The 20,083-nt window shown below is 41.8% G+C and overlaps 1 protein-coding gene across 3 annotated transcripts in view; it reads left to right on the top strand.

Annotated features, from left to right (window-relative positions):
- Positions 1-2,204: 2,204 nt before the first annotated feature.
- Positions 2,205-20,083, top strand: part of rbpjb (recombination signal binding protein for immunoglobulin kappa J region b) — a 105,751-nt gene continuing 87,872 nt past the window's right edge. The window contains exon 1 of one of the 3 annotated variants that reach the window (XM_043693566.1): positions 2,205-2,274. In XM_043693566.1, the coding sequence (XP_043549501.1) occupies positions 2,255-2,274 (20 nt within the window). In that variant the 5' untranslated portion in view covers positions 2,205-2,254. Of the gene's footprint in view, positions 2,275-3,192; positions 3,212-20,083 lie in introns of those variants that run through there. The other 2 variants (XM_043693585.1, XM_043693595.1) reach the window with 2 other exon arrangements.

Genomic DNA, 20,083 nt, shown 5'->3' with positions numbered 1-20,083 from the left:
GATGTCTTTGTACATTGTTCATAACAGCAATCTTCCCCCAACATCCCTTCCAATCCTCTCCAGATAAGAGAATATTTATAAAGCAATACTGATAGTCTTTGGCTCTGGCTGAAGCAGCAATTTGCTAACATGCATGGCAATGCAATGCATGGATACTGCAAGAGTGCAGATAAGCACGAAATGATTATTGCTGAAAAATGTGTTGCTGGAAAAGTGCAGCAGGTCAGGCAGCATCCAAGGAGCAGGAGAATCGACGTTTCGGGCATAAGTCCTTCTTCAGGAATGAGGAAGGTGTGCCAAGCAGGCTGAGATAAAAGGTAGGGAGGAGGGATTTGGGGGAGGGACGTTGGGAATGAACCTACTAAATGATTATTAAAAGAGCAAGCAAGCAGACTTGAAATGCAGTCCGGTCCAATCCTTAAATGGATTTCTGTCCCTGTGTACAAAGTGCCCTTGCAACAATCTTTCAATCCTGCTTGCCGGAATGCCCTGCAATGCAAGTTTGTGCTTCCTAAGTGACCTGCAAGTCAATTAGAGATGTACCATGATGATTGGCAAGTATTAAGATGCAGGAGTACATGGTGAATATGGATCAAGCCTTGAAATGGAGTTGCATGGTGAGCAACATGGGGGGTCCATCACAACCAGAGGTGAGTTGAAGTAGCCAGGTACCTGTTCTAATATACACATCCAGAATTCTTGACGTCCAGCTTGGCTGGTGTATTTCGTCAGATAGGAAGTTATATATTAATGAGGCAAGTTGTAGCATTTCGTAAGGTTAAAAATCACACAACACCAGGTTATTGTCCAACAGGTTTATTTGGAAGCACTAGCTTTCAAAGTGCTGTTTCTTCATTGTGTGGTTGTGAAGCAGGACGAGAAGACACAGAAATTAAAGCAACGATTAGTCTCATGCAGCTGAAATAATATATTGAACAACCCTAGATTGTAAAGTCTTTCATCTTTTAGAATGGGTTTGCTGGTTTCGTTTCTTTAACATGTAAATCCCAGAACTTCTTTTAAGTCACATTCTCAAGATAACTATGTTCACATCCAAATCATTTATATAAATGACAAAAAGTAGTGGACCGAGCACCATCCTTGTGCCATTCCACTGGTCACTCACATTGCTGCTATTGCTCTGTTTCATTCCTATTGTCCCTATTTCTTTCTCACTTTCTATTTCTGTCATTTTCTATTTCTCTCCTTGATTCTCTTTTTTTCTCCCACCTTGTTTCTCTCTGTTATTTCTCTCTTTCCTGCTCATTGTCACAGTCTTTATTTTTCTCTATCATTATCTCTATTTCTCTCTCTTTCTCACTGTCTCTATTTCTCTGTGATTCTCACTTTCTTTATTTCTCCCATTCTCGCTACCACTATTTAAGAGAAGCAATGGACTTGTGGTTATTATTACTAGACTATTATTTAAGAGACCAGTTGATGTGATGGGGACCCAGATTCAAATTCCACCATGGCAGATAGAGAATTTTAATTTACTAAAACAAAAGTTTGGAATTAAGAACTTCATGATGACGTGAAACCGCTGTAGATTGTCATGAAAACCCATCTGATTCACCAATGTCCTTAGTGAAATAATGTACTATCCTTACCAGTCTTGCCTACATGTGAATCCACACCCACAACAATGTGGTTGATCATTATCTATCCTCTGAGCAATTCACTATTTCTCAATCTTTCCCTCACAGTCTCATTCTTACTACCTCTCTCTCATTCTCACTGTTACTCTTTCTCTTATTCTCAGTCTCCCCCTATCTTATTCTCACAATCACTCTCTTTCCAATGTCCCTTTCACTCATTCTGAATGTCTCCCATCTTTGTCCACCTCTCTCTCTCTTTGTCTCATTCTGCTGTCACTCAGTATCTCCCCTCCTTTTCTCACTGCTTCTCTCTTATTCTCATTGTCTTAGTATCTCTCACTTTCTCTGTTTCATTCTCACTGTCTGCCTTTGTCACCACCTCTCTTTCTGTCTCATTGTCTCTCTATCTCATTCTCAGTCCCTTCATCTGTCTGTGTCACTTTCTCTACCTCATCCTCACTCCCTCTTTCTTCCCCTGTCTCATTCCCAACCTCTCTCACTCTCCTTTTCTCCCACTCTGAGATCTCGCGAGATATGCTCCTTCCCCCTACCCGCCCCGCCCCGCCCCGCGTGGGTTGGTGGGGGTACGGGGAGGGAGATGTAAGGGATGGGGCGGATTCTCGCGAGAGTTGGAGTTGGCTGAGAGTTTGTGGAAGATGGCGCCTGTTGTGACAGGGTGAGTGTCCGATTGGAGGGCTCTCGCTGCCCGTCGCCCGCTGCCGAGCGCCGGCCTCGCCACCACGGCTCCCGGAGCCGCTGCTGTGGAGGACGGGAGCCGGCCTGGGCCGACAAGTGGCGGCGGCGGGCCGTCAGCAGCTGCTCATACGGCCCGGGGTCCCTATTGTTTGCTCCGTGTGTGTGTGTGTATTTTTTTGTGTGACTCCAGCTCCCCGAGTGTCGGCCGTCAGCTGGGGCCGGGCTCTCCGCTCCGGGAGCTGCCGCTTGGCTCAGTGCGCAGGGAAGCTGGGTGGGAGGAGGTGTTGAAGGGGAAGGAAGGACAGGGAGTGCGGCTGGGCTCCACAGGCCCGGTCCTGAGCCCAGCTCGGGACTGCTCCTCAGCTCACCTCCTGCCCGACCTGACCCGACCCGACCCTTTGGGTGTTTGTCTTTTGGAGTGAGCCCTGTCCCCGAGGACCCCGGCCAGAAGATGCACCGTTCTCCGCCCCCCCCCCCCCCCCCCGCAGGGTGGAGAATGAGGAGGCAGAAAGGCCAACTTTGTTTGCGACTTGATTATGCTGAGTATCCGCTGTCGGACACCACCACCAACCCCCTTCCCCTCTCTTTTCGTCTCCTGAGACCTTGTTTCTCGCTGCTGATGACAGCGATTTATTTTTCTAGTGTTTTGGGGATTTAAAAAAAATCAGTTTCTTTCTCCTGTTCCTAGTATTCCACTGACGGTGGTCAAGGTAGTTTGAGTGTTGACATTATTGGGCTGTTTTGTCCATGTTTCTCTCTCCCCGCCCCCCGTGAATGGTCGCCTCTGAGCCCTGTCACTATTTCACTGTGCATCGCCAGGACTAACAGTTCCCCTGGTGAAAGGACGCAGCTGGTTGGGGATTAACCCCAGCCGAGCGAATCGAAGCTACTCGCCTGTGGCGCAAACAAGCGTGCTTGTACGCATCAGGGTATCTACAGGGAATTACTCCAGAAACTGTTGCGTCCTCTGGGAGTTTTTCTTTCTAGTTCCATTTAACGTCCGCCCTTCGCGAACGAGGATACTGGTAATGCAATAGTGTTAGCCGTTTCCATAAATTGCCGTGAATAAGTTGATGGTTCAGATTTACCTAAAGTCAGTTGACATAGTACAGCTACCGATACTCAGCTGTAATGCTCTCAGTACTGTTAAATGCTGTACTGCAAACTAGTTCATCAGTGTGAACTTTTTAGCTAAGCATTACAAATGTCAATAGTCTTCCCAAAACTTGTTTATTTGTGCCTATGTGAGCCACAGTATAAGGCAACATGATTTACTACTATGCATACATGTTCTGAAATCTTAATTTTAAAAAAAATTCTCAGTTGGATGGGGATGGATGTGTGGGGTGGGGCAGGATTTATTGTTAATTGCCGAGTACCCTGAAGATGATTAAAGTCAGCACATTTCCTGCCCTTGGAGCGTAATCAATCGTTTGGGGTTTTCTGGTCATCTGACAGTTCAAAGGCAACTTCTATTGGAAACACTTTTTTTTATTTCTAGATTTGTAAAATGTATTTCTAAAGATCAAATTGCCATTGTAGGATTTGAACTTTTATTTCCTTTGTGTGATCAGTCCAGTGGCATAACGCCTGAAATATGTAGTACCACTATTGAAGTGGAATTAGCCTTCCATACTTGAGAATGATGAACAGTAGTTAGGTGCTGTGAAGAGAATGCTGTAACTTTTGAATATTCTAGAATCTGATATTATTGTGTAGTAACTGCATTTTGCTGCTGAATTTTCTCTACACTTGAGTGCTTTTAACATATTGTGTTATATTGTGAGGTCATCTGTTCCTACAGCAAAGCTCACCCTGAAGATGACCTGCCTCTTGTGATTCAAACTTCAATCTCCATTGAGAAATGAATAAATTCTTAAAATTTAAACGCAGCATTGAAAATTTGTGGCAGACTTAATTTAGTTTTGCTATTTCCATTGTCTGAAGTGGCAGTCTTATTCTGTGCATCCTGTTTATTTCAGGTAATCTATGTGGATAGTTTATTCAAGTCTAGATCAGGAGAAGTAAATATGTGGAAACAAAATGCTCAGTGATACTCTGACATGATGCCAATTAAATAGGCAGCTTTGCCTGGAATGGAACTGAGCTTGTGTTCGGTCATAGATTGCTTCAGTATCTAAGGAGTGCAAATGATGCTGAGCAGTACACAAGTATTAGTAATATACATCCCCTATTTGGGGATGTATATTGTTGGGAAGGCAATAGTGGAAACAGATGAAGATGAATGGCCTAGAACACTGCTGGAGAATACTTGTGTTGATGTGACTACATTGTTAGACCTCCAACAATCACGGTCATCTTCTTTTGTGCTCGGTATGACTCCAACCAGCAAAAGAGCTTTACTACCTGATTTGCACTGTCTTCAATTTTGCAAGGGCTCATTGATGCCACACTGATGCAGAATTATACCCTGATAATATGAAAACCAAAAAGCTTGTGTTAAGTGAAAGGTTTTGCTGTAGAATTGCTCTGAAGCATCCATCTCTGTAATCTCACTTGCCTCTGCCTCAACCTTTTATCTGCTGAAACCATCACTCATGTTTAAAAGGAATGAAAACTTGACTGTTCTGATGCACTGCTAGCTGTCCCTCCAAAAGCATTCTTTTCTTTCAACTTGATGTCACTCTCCTCTCTGCCTGTATCCTATTTGCACCAATCCCAGTTCACACAAGATTCATGTGCTCACTGAGTTACATTGACGCCTGGCAAGAAATATTCCAATTTTACAATGTTCAACCTTGTTTGCAAATCCTTCTACACCTCAATCTCAGTACTGTTCTTCAGTTCCACAATGTTGTAAGATATCTGTGCTTGTCTAATTCTGGCCTTTTAAGAATGCCAAATTTTAAGTACTACACTATACCTCCAACTGCATAGTCTTTTGAGTTTCTGTCTTAAACAACTTTGCCTCTCGAAAAGCTTGAAATCTTTGACCAAGCTTATGGATGTCTGACTTATAAAGAATCTCATCGGACTCGAAACATTAACTTTTTGTCTCTGCAAGGGCGTTGCGATACCTGCTTGGTTTTTCCAGCACTTTGTTTTTAATTTGTAAACACCACTATGTGGCTTGGTGTCAAATTCTGCTTGATGTTGCAGTTGTGAAACACCTTGGAATGTTTTATGTTAAAGGTGCTATATACGCAGAGGGCTTTGCACTGCTATGCCTTATTCACACATACTGTCTTTGACATGTACTCATGAATTGATTCTTGCATCATCATTTTTCAATATACATTTAATTAGCATTAAACTAATTTGACATTGAGTATCCTGATTTGATTTTTTTAATATTGGATTCATATAATGCTAAGGCGGCTCAGGCTGTGCGCTAGTGGTAGTCTCTATTGTGATGTTGATGAAAGGTGATCCAGTCTGTTGAACTTAGCTGGACGGTCTAAGAAAGTGGTTTTCTGTAGTCGATGAATTGGAAAGTTTTGTTCAATGGCTTAACTTAGTAGTGCCAGAAACTTGTTAGATAAGCGTGATAAAAATCTGTTTCAAATGTCCACATTGCTGTGTTATCATGGTAATGAGTGAGTAGGACTTTTATTGCTGTGAAGTATGAATGAAAATAACTTTGAAAATGGGGAGAATTCTGTTTGCGAAGTAATTTTCCTCTTGTGCCTTAAACTTGTAAAGCAAAAAAACTTGATATTGGTTGATACTATAATACTAAGGGTATGCTACATTGTGAGAAGATGCTTTTAGATGCAAATCCTAAACATAGGACTCGTCTCACCCTGTGGTAAATATGAAATGTCCTGTGAAGCACAACAGTTAAATACATGTTAAGGAAAATATCTATCCTTCAGTAAATTCATTTAAAGGAAAATCTGGCTATTTTACTTTTGTTAATCATTCCTTGAATGTGAACTTTGTCTGGACCAGCATTTATTACTCATCCCTTGTTGAGTTTGAGAATTGCTGCTCATAGTTATAGAGATGTACAGCATGCAAACAGACCCTTCGGTAGTCGATTTAGTGTAGGTACATCTGCAGTACTGTTAGGGAATTGCAGGGTTTTGATCTGGTGCAAGTGAACTAACAGCAATATATTTCCAAATCATGCTCATGCATGGCTTGGAGGGGAACTTGCAAGTGATGGTGTTCCCGTATATCTGGTGCCCTTGTCCTTCTGAATGTTAACAATTGTGGGTTTAGAAGGTGCTGCTCAAGGAGCCTTGGTAAATTTCTGCTGTGCATCTTGGAGATGGCACACACTGTTGCCACTGCATCTGGTAGTGAAGGGATTGACTGCTCAAGGATGTGATGTTATTTGAGCAGACTACCTTGCCCTGATGGTATCAAGTTTCTTTGGACCTGCATGTATTGAGACAAATGGGGGGGTATTCCACCACTACATTTTGGAGAAGCTTTGCAGATTAGGTGGAGAGTTACTCACTGCAGGACTCCTAATTTCTGAATTCTTGTAGCTGCAGTATCTATATTACTCATCTAGTGGTAATCCACAGGGAATTGATAGTGGTGAGGAGGGTGGAATTCAGTAATGCTAGTGCCAGTGAATATCAAGGGGCAATGATTAGATTCTCTTCTTGATGTTGCTTGCCTGGCACGTGTACTACGCATGTTCCTTGTCAGCTCAATCCTGGATGTTGTCCATGTCTTGCTATGGGTGCGTGTTGAATGTCTGAGGAATCATGAATGGCGTTGAATATTGTTCGCTGATGTTTACACACCCCCACTTCTGACCTTTTATGGAGAGAAGGTCATCAAAGCAATTGAAGATGCTTGGAACTAGGGCAGTGGAAGGGATTCTGCAATGATGTTCTGGAGCTGAAGTGAATGACCTTCAACCCCAATCTCAACCTCAGCTAGATTTGAATCCACCAGTTTTCTTACTGGTTTCTGTTGACCCTCAATTTGCTAAGATTCCTTGGTATGGCACCTGGTCAAATTATATCAGACAGTCATGCTGGTCTTCCTTTGGAATTCACCTTTTTTATAGCCATATTTGTACCAATGCTTTAAATAAGTAAGGAGTTAAGTTGCCTTGGCAGAATCCAAACTCAGCATCAGTTATTACTATGCAACCATGCTTGATCAGCTGTTGATGACTCCTTCTGTCGCTTTGCTGATGATCAAGAGTAGAAGGATAAATTGGTCCTTTTTATGTACAGGTCATACCTGGACAATTTTCATGTGTCAGGTAGATGAGTGCTGTAGATTTACCAATACATCTTGGCTAGGGGTGCAGCTTGTTTGAAGCAAATCTTCAGTGTTACGTAAGAGTGTTGCCAGGGTCTCTGGTCTTTGTGGCATCCAGTGACTTCAGTCCTTTCTTATCATGTAAGGTGACTTAAGTTGGCTGAACCACTGGCATCTGTGATGCTAGAGACCTCTGGAGGAGACTAAGGTAAATTTGTTAACTTTGTCCTGCTGGGTAATGAATGTTGCAGCCTTCTCTTTTGTCCTGGAATTTCCCATTATTGGTGATGAGGATATTTGAGAGTTGTTTCCTCTGGTGAGTTGTTTAATTGCCTGCCATCATTCACTCCCACTGGAAGTGACAGGAATGTAGAGTTTAATTCTGAAGTGTTGATTTGTGGAATCTCTCAACCTTATCACTTGCTGTCTATGGTCTTTGGCATGTAAGTAGTCCAGTGTTGCAGCTTTACCAAGTTCATGCCTAATTTTAGGTACTTCACCTGGTGATGCTGCTGGCACACCTTCCTGCATTCTTCATTGACCCTGGGTTGACAGTCATAACAAAGTAATGGGTATGTTGGGTTATGTGGTTGCAGATTGTGTTCCAGTTCTGCTGATGAGTATCCACAAGGTGTTGTGGGCTACCAGTCTTGAGTTTCTAGATCTGTCACATTTAGCACTGTTGTAGTGCTATGCAAAGTTATGGAGGGTACCCTTAATGTGAAGATAGGACTTCATCTCCTGTGGATTTTGTAGTGGTTACTCTTGTCAATCATGGACAAATGCCTCTGTGTCAGGCATATTGTTGAGGCTGAGGTCATGTGCGTTTTTTCTTCTTGGCTCCTTCATCAGACTGCAGACTCAGCCTACCAGTCATGTCCTTTATTGTTGCAACATTTAGTGTGAAATGTGGAAGAATATTTACATAAGGCAGATTGGAAATTTGGACCACCTTTCCCTCAAAGATTGGGGATGATTGCTCAATTGAAACCTTAAAGACTTAGATTTCCAGAATTGGAGTTTATCTATTTATTTACAAAATAATGTGACTTAATAGGTTTGAAAGGCTCCTGTTTCTCTTCATATGGAGACTCGAACATTCTTGAAACTCAGAATATTATGCAAATACATTGGCTTCAAAAACTGATTCTGAATTTAGCTACAATTTATTGAATCTTGTATGAAATATATCCAGCCTTGCAAAATGCCTCTGCTTAAATGTCCAGCATTGTTTCAATGACTTTGATGTGAGAGAACATTGCTTCTGATGTTAAATTTTAATTACCTAGCACAGAACAAAATCCTTCCCTATTTATTTTAACACATGACAGCTGTTAAAAATAGGCAAATGAATAGCACAATTTGCAACATATATAACCACAGTAGTACAGAGTTGCAAAAGGTTTCTGGACATGGATGTGTTACCAGTGTCTATCTGTCTAATCTCTGGTGGGGAAACCATTGGAAGCAACTCTGAGAGGCAGAATTCATCTGCACTTGGAGGAATTAATGAATAATAGCATAGTTTTGTTAAAGGGAAGTAATTTCTAACTTCTAAAGGGAAGTAAATTTTAATGAAGCATTAATCAATGCATTCAACATAGACTCCTTAGACTTCAGCAACACTTTTGATAAGGTCCCGAGTGTGAGATTTAACCTAAGGAAACTTGGCAAATTGGCTGAGTGGCAAGAAGCAGTGTAATGGTCGAGGATGTTTTTGTGACTGAAAGCCTTGTCCAGAGGAGCTCCACAGGGATCACAGTTGGGCTCCTTGTTGTTTTTGGTGCACCAATAAATGACTGAGGCTTGAATATAACAAGATTGATCTTTAAGTTCATGAATGATTAAAATAAAATTGGGTGGTTAATAAATAGTGAGAAGGAAAGCTAGAGGAACATATGAACTGGTTGATCAGAAGCAAATGAAATTCAAGCTGGATATGTGGGAGGTGATGCATTTGGCCAGGACAAACAAGGCAAAGGAATATGATGGGTAACACTCACTGGACCACTGAGGTTGAGCGAAACCTTGCTGTGTGTGTACAGGGGTCCCTTAAGGTAACAGGTTAGGTAGAAGTGGTTAAGAAGGCATACTTGTCTTTATTATTTGAGGCATAGAGTTTAAGAGGAGGGCGATGATGCTGGAACTGCATAAAACATTGGTTAGGCCACAGCTAGAGTATTGTGTGCAGTTCTGGAATCAAAATTAAATAGGTATGTGATTGCACTGCAGAGGACCTTTACTAGGATGCTGCCAGGGCTGGAGACTTTTAGTTATGAGGAGAGATTAGATAGATGGGTTATTTTCCTTCATGCAGAGGAGACTGAGGGGGGGAATCTGACTGTGATGTATAAAATTATGCGGAGAATAGATGGTAGATGGGAAGAAAGTTTTTCTCTTGGTAAAGGGATCAGTGTCTCAGGGTCATACCTTTTAAGGTAAGGGGTAGGAGGTTTAGAAGGGATATGAGGAAATTCTTTTCACCAAGAGGCTGGTGGGAATCTTGAATTCACTGCCTGTAAGGGTGATAGTGGCGGAAACCCTCATAACATTGAAAAAAAATTTAGATGTACTCTTGTGATGCCAAGCCATACAAGACTGTGGGCCAGGTGATGGAAAATGGGGCTAGAATAGATAGGTTTCTCATTGGCAAAGAATCAATAGGATGAAGCATCTTTTACTATGCCGTTGAGCTCTGTGACTCTAAGCCTTCTACTACTATGCCATGCAATATTTCTAGAACTAGCTCCAACCATCAAACTGCTTGCCAAAACTAAATGAAGCTCTCCTGTGCAGCACAGCACATTGAAAAGTAAAGAATTAACAAGCTCTAGTTCTATAGGGAGTGGTACATTTTCAGTTAATGACACTGCTAAACCACAAGAGAAAATTTTGTCTTGCTGTCTTAATGTGCCTTTTCAGTGCAGAGCTCCAGTTGGCTTTATTCTGTATTTTATTTAATACTTTAAAGTAAATGGCAGTTTTGACAAGTTTTAAAGGTCTACAATTTAATCCAATTTAGCTTTAACGTGCTAATTTTTAGAGGTTTACATCATCTAACCAATAACTGTTGAGCTTATTAAATTATTTTTTTGAAGGGGGAAGACTTGGCTGCTCTTGTCATAGTGGTTTCCTGGCCTTGGAGTCAGAAGGCTTGGGTTTCAGTCTCACCTGCTCCAGGAGTGTGTAATAACACTTCTGGAAAATATATATTTTTTAAATGTGGAAGACCTTGTCAGTTAGAAACCCTAACTGGGTGGCTACTCTTTCATTCAAATTTTAATCCAGGAGGTGGGCAAAACAGGATCTGAGCCACATTATTTGCTAGTAGAGTGGGAAGAGTCTCTGAATCGCTAATTAGTACTCCTTATTCTAATTATTGAGTCACAATTAATCTGTTATCTGTTTTGGGACTTGACTTTAAAGAGTTCCAGATCCTGACTCTAAGAACTGAATTTAGTGAGTAGATTTTGAATTTTCCATGGACGCTTCCCTTGCAGCATCGTACTCCACAATAGCTTGAATTATTGAAATGTTATTTGCAGTGCCACCTTTCTGGAGCAATAAAATCTAGCAGCTTTGAAAAGCAGAGTTTAAGTTTGATTTGATCCCTGTTAGGTACTTATTTATCTGCTAACATTTAATGGATCAATACATCAGACCTCGCCCTGTGGAAATACCAAAACTACTTTTGAGAGGAACTGTGGTCAGCGTAACTAATTGAAATAATCACTTTCAGACCAGTGGAAGAAACAAAACCCAATCAGTGACACTTAACTGTATTCTGGATCAAGGTGTGAGATGACCTCGTAAATACTGTTAAGTCAACATTCTCAGCAGTCGATCTGAATTATGCTTAATTGTTGGAAGAAAGTCCTGGAAGCTGTTTTGAAAGTGGTGTCCGGTTCAAGGTTGAATTCCAGATTGGTGAAAGTGCTTTGTATTGGTAAATTTTAAATCTTAAAAGCATTCAATATATTTTAGTGGAGATGTTTCATACTAAAGTTTAGTATATAGAGTAGGTGTTGTCATGACTGTGACTACTATTTTACAATATTGTTATAGTTGAAAAGTTTGGTGCTGGTAAAGCACAGCAGGTCAGGCAGCATCTGAGTAGGAGAGTTGATGTTTTGGACATAAGCTGTTCATCAGGAATGTGAAGGGGAATGGATGCTGAGAGATAAATATAGGGGTGGGGCTGTGACTGGGGTAAGGTTGCTGGGAGGGCGATATGTGGATGCAAGTAGGGGCTAATTGTGATATGTCAGTGAAGAGAGTGGAGCAGATGTGGGAAGGAAGATGGAGTCAAGGGGGTGGTGCCGAGTTGGAGGGTTGGATCTGGGATGAGGTGGGGAGATTTGGAAACTAGTGAAGTTGATGCTGATGCCGTGTGGTTGAAGAGCCCCAAGGTGGAACATGGTGTTCTTCCTTCATTTGGTGGGTGGCTTTGGTTTGACAGTGGAGGAGGCCAGGGCTTGCTTGTCCTTTGGAAAAGGAGGGGAGTTCAAGTGGTTGACCACAGGGCGGTGGGGTTGTTTGGTGTGTCCCCCCCAGAGATGTTCCCTAAAACCCTCTGTGTGTTGGTGTCCTGTCTCATCAGTGTAGAGAGGACCACATTGAGAGCAGTGAAGACGGTAGATGAGGTGGGTGAGTGTGTAGGAAAATCTGTGGTGGATGTGGAAAGATCCTTTTGGGGCCTTGGACAGAAGTGAGCGGGAAGGTGTGGGTGCAGGTTTTAAATCTTGTGCGGTGGCAAAGGAAGGTGCCGCATGTGGAGGGTGGGTTAATGGGAGTCATGGAGGGAATGATTTCTGTGGGATGCAGATAGGGGTCGGGAGGGAAATATATTGTTGGTGCTGGGGTCTGATTATAGATGTTGGAAATGGTGGAGCATAATGCATTGTATCAGGAGACTAGTGGGGTGGAAGGTCTATCCTTGCCGTTGGAGGGGTGAGATTCAAAGGCGGAGGTGTTCGAAGTGGAGGACTACTGGAGGGCATTGTTGATCTTGTGGGAGGGGACATTGCTGTCTTTGAAACAGGAGACCATCTGAGATATCCTGGAGTGGAATTGCTTCTCCTGGGCGTAGATATGGCACAAGAATTGGGAGTAAAGGATTGCATTTTTACAGGAATGAGGGTGGGAGGAGTGTAGTCAAGATAGCTGTGGGAGTCAGTGCATTTCAAATAAATATGTGGTGAGTTGGTCGTTGGAGACAGATGGAGAGGTCCAAGAAGGGCTGGAAGGTGTTTGTGAAGTTGAGTTATTCAACCTCATGGGAGCATGACATGACACCGCTACAGTCATCCGTGTAGCGGAGGAAAAGGTTGGGGGTGGTGCCAGTGCAACTACGAAGTATCCTACGAGGAAGTAGGCATCTGAAGGAAGTGGGAGAATTCAAAAGAGAAGTTGTTGAGGGTGAAGCTCCTTATATCAATCAAATGTGTCGGACAGGTACTAGTTAGGTCAACGGGAGAGGAAGAAATGGAGGGATTGGAGGCCTTCGCCATGATGGGTGGACATGTAAACGGACTGGATGTCCATGATTAGGCTGAGGTGTTGGGGATTGGGGAAATGAAAGTCATTGAGGAGGTGGCAGGTGTGGGTGCTGTCCTAAATATGTGGCGAGTTCCTGGACCAATGGGGGCAAGTTGGTGTTGAGATATGAGGAGATAAGTTAGATTGGGCAGGAGCAGGCAGAGACAATAGGTCAACAGAGATTGTGGATGGTCTGGGTGGTGTGGTTGAGGGGGCGATGGGAGGAGGTGTCAGTGAATTGGCACCTGGTTTCGGCGATTGTAGAGGTCGGTGCACCGAACCACTGGCTGCTCCTGGTTTAATGATGAGGTTGGAGTTAGAGGGGGGGACTGCATGATGCGAGAGTGAGAGGGGTTGACTGCCTCAATCTGTCCTGAGGTCAAGGGAAGGTACGAGGCCCAAATGGGGTGTTCAAGAGGATGGAGTATGTTGGAGATGGGAGAAGTGGTCCTCTGAGGATGGGTGGGAGTCACGATTGAAAACATAAGCATGGCGGCAGGGGAAGAAAAGTTAAATGTCACATCACATATGGAATTCGTTGACCCAGGAGCATAGTGGGATGAAGGTGAGACGTTTTGCTGAGGACTGATAGTTCATCCCTCAGTGAGGGGGTAGTCTGGTTTGAATGGTTAAAAATCCAGCAGGCTTGGTTCTAAGGCCTGTGACAGTGAAGGAACACTGATATGTTTCCAAGTCAGGTGGTGAGTAGCTTGGAAGTGAACCTGCAGGTGGTGTTCCCATGTATCTGCTGCCTTATAGATGAAAGTGGTCATGGGTATAAAAGGTGCTTAAGGATCTTTGGTGAATTACTGCAGTGTATACACACTGCTCTGCTGAGTGAAGGGATTGGATGTAAACGGATTTATCGTGAAAGCTGTCAGCTTGTATGTTGTTGGAGCTGCACTCACCCAGGCAAGTGGGGAATATTCACAACAAAGTTTGTGAGAAGATTTGTAGCTCGGGTGCTCGTTGCTGTGGTTCTGTTCGCCGAGCTGCAAGTTTTTGTGCAAACGTTTCGTCCCCTGTCGAGGTGACATCCTCAGTGCTTGGGAGCCTCCTGTGAAGCGCTTCTGTGGTGTTTCCTCCGGCATTTATAGTGGTCTGTCCCTGCCGCTTCCGGTTGTCAGTTTCAGCTGTCCGCTGTATCAAAGTTTGTGAGAAGATTTGTAGCTCGGGTGCTCGTTGCTGTGGTTCGTGTCGTTTCGTGTTTTGTGCAGTCCTTGCATGGGATTTTGTACACTACATTAGTTTTGCTCATGCTGGGTATCGGGTCCTTCGTTTTGGTGAGTTGTTGTCTGAGAGTGGCTGTTGGTTTGTGTGCTGTTATAAGTCCTAGTGGTCGCAGTAGTCTGGCTGTCATTTCAGAGATGTTCTTGATGTATGGTAGTGTGGCTAGTCCTTTGGGTTGCGGCATGTCCTCCTTCTGTTGTCTTTCCCTTACGCTTCTGTTGATGAAATTGCGAGGATATCCGTTTTTTGCGAATACCTTGTATATTCACAACATTCCTGACTTGTGCTTTTAGATGATGAACAGGGATTGGGGAGTCAGGAGGTGAGTATTCCTAGCCTCTTACTACTTGTAACCAGTATGTGGTGAGTCCAGTTGAGTTTCTGCTCAATGATAACTCCCAGGATGTTGTTAGTGGGGGATATAGTGATGGTGAGGCTAATAAATGTCAAGGAGCGGTGGTTATATTGTGTTTTATCAGAGATGGTCATTGCCTGGCATTTGTGTGGTGCAATTGTTACTTGCCACTCTTGAGCCCAAGCCTGGACTTGGGGCAATCCTTGAGCATCCCACTTCTGACCTTTTTAGAGAGGGAAGGTCATTGAAGCAGCTGAAAAAGGTTAGGTCCAGGATATTACCTGAGGCACTCCAGGGCTCTCATGACACAATGGTCTTGTGCCAATCTCTGAACCACGAGGCCCAGGTTCAAGTTTCATCTGCTCCAGAAATGTGCAGTCACATCTCTGAATATGGTTGATTAGAAAATATCTTGCCTGACGAAAGTATCAAAGATGTCCTGGAATTGACATGACTGACTTCCAGCAACCTTAACCATCTTCCTATGTGCCAGGTATGACTGAAACTGGTAGAGCGTTTGCACCCCTGATTCCAGTTTTGCTAGGATTCCTTCTTGCCTCACTGCTGCCTATTTTAAATATATCCGTTATAGACGTGTAAGGCTTATAGTAGTGTCTTGATGCATCTAACTTATTAGAAGATTAAGTTAGTGTGGAGATAGTTTTTTTTTCAGAGTACTTTGTGTGTCATGATTAGAGCATCTACATTGGTAACAGACGCATATTCTTTGTGGATATTCTTTTGTCATTTACTGAGTCTGCAAAGTGAGGTCTGGCTTTAGTCAAGAAACCTTTATTTGATTTTTAATGTTTCACAATTTGCTAGAATGCAACCTTTCTCTATTGAATAATTTTAATGTTTCATCAAGGAACTTTGGAAATTAGAGCATACTCTTTGGAAATTATCAACTACACTAAAAACAACATTTTAATGAGCATTAGGAACAGTGTGATATATGAATATTAATGTGCAAATTTTAACACATTGCCAGTAGACGTAATACAACAGAGCATAGAATATATTATGATTAAGGTTTCTTTAGATCTCAATCTATAGAAGTCTAGAAGGCTAATTTCATTGTGTCATTGAAGGAATATCCACTTTCACATATATACACTTCTAATTTTGTTCATCTATTTCTCTATTTTAATTTTTATTTTAAAATGAGATATATGTTACAAAATGAAGTGTTGATGTGAAAATCGACTCATTGAGGATAATTGCTGGAATGGTTTTCTTTTGGAAGTTTAATGGAGGGAAGTGAGAGGTGAAGGGAAGTTAGACTCGTAAATTGAGTTATTAAAGTATCAATTTTGAGGTTTAACCATTTACTGAAAGTAAATCTGTGGGAATAGAGGTGGGGAATGGGACTGACTCTATTGTTCCATATAGATTCATAAAGGCGACTGGCTGTGTTCTGTGCTACAAATGACTATGACGTTTTACTGGTGGATTTATTTGACTTCCATAGATTATAATTATTGTCTGATATATGGGTTATGGATTAAGTATTTGTTTTATAGTGAGTAAAACAGAAGCTTGGGTGTTCATCTCAGATTGGTTTTCTTGGTTTTGTGGGTAAGACTTTGAGTTCAGTTCTTGTGGGAATGATCCCCGGTCCTGGTGTTGTATACAAAGGTAGTGACGTCAGGATGGGGGTTGGTGGCTGGCATAGACTGGACTATGATTTTGCTTGCGAGAGACTCTAGTAAGATTTGTGGTCAGATTGGAAACCATGAAGTGACTTTTTAACAAAAAAAAGTACAAGTGTAGTCACCATGTCATATGTAAATGGATATCCTGTGTGTGGATAAAGAAGTTAAACTACAGACTTTTCAAAGACCTCTGAAAATAAATCATAACAATGTAGTCTGTGCTTCAAATTGAGAGTTCAATTGATCTGAATTTGTGCACTTGATTTCCACTTTGTAACTTTGCTTAATTCAAATTATTTAATTTGATGTTTTTGGACTGAAAAATATCAATTTATCAGATTATATTCCATTAAAAAAATGGAAATATGAAATATATTTCTAATTTATGGGAAATTGAATTGTAGGCTTTTGAATTTGAAAGGGAAATGACAACTGGGGCTTCTGAGATGTAGATCAGATTAGATTCCCTACAGTGTTTTAAACTTTTTGCTTAGTAAATTAAGATGCCAGTTCGCAGGGCCGCAAGTCAACATTGAGTTGCATCTGTTACTCATAGATATCACTCTAGTTTACGCAAGTCAATCTCTCAGGGGAGAAAAAGGCAGATATCATCCTGGAGGCTGCGATGACCTCAGCACTTTACAAAAAGCTCTCTGTATCGGTGTTCTGCTAAGTTAGATCTGTAATATTGAATGCATAGTGCAAACTAGTAGTTTACTACCACAACCATGCTCCAATTTCAATATTACACAACACTTGATTTGTGCAAAATCATGGGTGTTTTATATAATTATCTTTAGAAGTAAATAACAATGAGAATTAGTTATTTCTTGCTTAGCATGAGATCCTGAGCTGCCCATACTTATTTTGTGTTCCAACAGATGTGTGTAGAATATTAGAATGCGAATGCCTAGCAGCTACAGGAATATCAAGGTAGTATTTAACTGCAGGGTAGAAGTTAGGATTGTAATGAAATCACTCGGGTGGGTTTGTGAAAGGGAAGTAATCCTAAACCCGTTCTTGACATGATGTGGATATAGCAGTTGATGCACTAAGGTTTCTAGAAAACATTTGATAAGATGCCTTGTCAAATATTAATTTCAGAAATAAAATCTAATGACATGCACAGAATATTAAGCATAAATTGACCTTTTCTCTGTTGGCAAGGGGTAAGAACTGGTGTGCCACAAGGATCATTGTTGGACTGTAACTTTTTACAATTTATAAAAATGACTTTAAAGAAACCAAAGATATTGTTTCTAAGTTTGGTGATGATCATAAGTAAATTATGAAGAGGTCAAACGGAGATATAAAGATATAAGCGAGTGAGTGGGCAAAGATTGGGCAGATAGATAAAACACGAGTAAATATGAAATTCATTTTGTCATGAAAAAGCATAGAAACTAAATGGGGAGGACTTGCAAAGCTCTAAAATTGAGGTATCTGGCTGTCCCAGTGTATGAATTGCAAAAGGTCAGTAAGCTTGATATTTTAAGTAGGGAAGCTAATAGAACGGTAAATGCCGGAAAGATGTTCCAGATAACCAGAGAGTCCAGAATCAGGTGGCATAGTTTAAGGATACTGGGTAGGGGAACTGAGTTGAGGGGAAATTTCTTCACTGCGATTCTCTGATGTGAAAAGTCGTTGCTTCCAAAACATTGAATGCTTTCAAGAAAAGGTTAGGTATTGAATCATAGAATCCCTACACTGTGGAAGCAGGCCACTCAACCCGTTGTGGCCACACCGACACTGCAAAGAGCAGCCCATCCCGACCCATCTCCACACTATCCTTGTAACCCTGCACTTCCCAAGGCTAATATGCCTGGATATTATGGAAAATCCACAAATACGGGTCACCTATTTAAGACTGAGATGAGGAGAAATTTCCTCTAATAAAGGATCATGAATATTTCGAACAATCTTCCTCAAAAGGTGGTAAAAGCAGAGTCTTTTGAGTATGCTTTTAAGCAAGGAGTGAAAGATTATCAGGGCTAGGCAGGAATGAGGAGGAATAGATCAGTCATGATCTAATTGAATGGTGGAGCTGGCTCGAGGGGTGGCCTCCTCTTAATTTGCATGTTTGTGCAACTGCAAAAGCAACTCAGCAGAGCTGTCTATTTGATCAAAGTTAGAATGATCAACATTCCAAGAACACACAATTTTTTAAAAACAATTTTTCCTTTGAACCTTGAATTATAGTCCTTAGATTCATACAGTAAAGTACAGTAATGAGGCTTTGTTAAAACTTAATGTACGAGACAGACCACAGCTGAAATACTGTGAATGGTTTTGGGCTCCCTTATCTAAGGAAAAATGTATTTGCAATGGCAGCAGTCCAGAGAAGGTACGCTGGGTTGATATCAGGCTGCCTAATGAGGGGAGGTTGTGTATATTGGGCAAAAACAAAGACTTGTGGATGCTTGAGACTGAAACAAATACAAATTGCTAAAGAACCTCAGCAGGTTGGGCAACATCTGTGAAGAGAAGAGTAGAGTCCCTGGACCTAAAATGGACTCTTTTCTCTCCACAGATTGGTACCCGTCCTGCTGAGGTTCTCCAGTTTAGATGACTTGAAAAGGTAGATCCGAAAGCTTGTTTTCCCCCTGAAGATCAGAGGGCATAATTTCAGAATAAAGGATTGCACTTTTTATAGATGAGGCAAGATCTTTTGTTTGAGGGTGTGAATCTGTGAAATTCATTACTACAAAGCATTGTTGAGGCTGGGTTGTTAAGTATATTTATGGCTGAGATGCATTTTAAAGTAGTGAGGAAATCAAAGGTTATGAGATACAGACAGGAAAGTGAAGATAATCAGATCAACCATGATCTCATTGACTCGATGGGCTGGGTGGCCCACTATCATATGTATTCTGATCCTTGAAGGCTTTGATCTGAAAGATGGGCTAACTCTGGTTTGTAGAATTATTATTTCACTTGCATACAAGGTTCCTTGAAAGTGGAGTCGCTGGTAGATAAGTTAGTGAAGGGGGTGATTGGTATGCTTTCCTTTATTGGTCATCGCATTGAGTATAGAAGTTGGGAGGTCATGTGACTGTACAGACATTGGTTAGGTGACTATTGTGTGCAGTTCTGGTCTCCTTCCTATCGGAAGAATGTTGTGAAACTTGAAAGGGTTCAGAAAAGATTTACAAGGATGTTGCCAGGGCTGGAGGATTTAGCTATAGGGAGAGGTTGGTGCTGTGTTCTCTGGAGCGTTGGAGGCTGAGGGGTAACCTTAAAGGTTTACAAAATTGAGGGGCATGGATAGGATAAATAGGCAAAGTTCTTTCCTTGTCTTGGGGGAGTCCAGAACTAGAGGGCATAGGTTTAGGGTGAGATGGGAAAGATGATATAAAAGAGACCACAGGCAACTTTTTCACATTGGTATATGTATGGAATGAGATGCCAGAGGGAGTAGTGGAGGCTGGTACAATTGTAACCTTTAAAAGGCATCTGGATGGGTATATGAATATGAAGGGTTTGGTGGGATATGGGCCAGGTGATGGCAGTTGGGACTAGATTAGGTTGGGATATCTGGTTGACATAGACGAGTTGGACCAAAGGGTCTGTTTTAGTGCTGTACATCTGACTCTAAGGGTAGACATTTAAGTCAGTGGGATTGAAAGTAGAAGCTATTGCGCACATTCATTGTAATGAATAAGGCATAGCAAGTACAAAACTTCTGTGCCTGACTGATCCCACATTCTCCTGTGCTCCCCTTTTTTTTCTGGTTACAAATTTATTTTTGACAATAAGTGGGAGCAGTTTGTTTCACTGCAGTTTTAACTGTAAAGTACCAGGGAGTTGCTTTGTAATGAAAA

This window comes from Chiloscyllium plagiosum, chromosome 1 (genome assembly GCF_004010195.1).
Source record: "Chiloscyllium plagiosum isolate BGI_BamShark_2017 chromosome 1, ASM401019v2, whole genome shotgun sequence".
Taxonomy (NCBI): domain Eukaryota; kingdom Metazoa; phylum Chordata; class Chondrichthyes; order Orectolobiformes; family Hemiscylliidae; genus Chiloscyllium; species Chiloscyllium plagiosum.
Note: the sequence above shows the minus strand (reverse complement) of the source record. Positions and strands in the feature narration are given on the sequence as shown.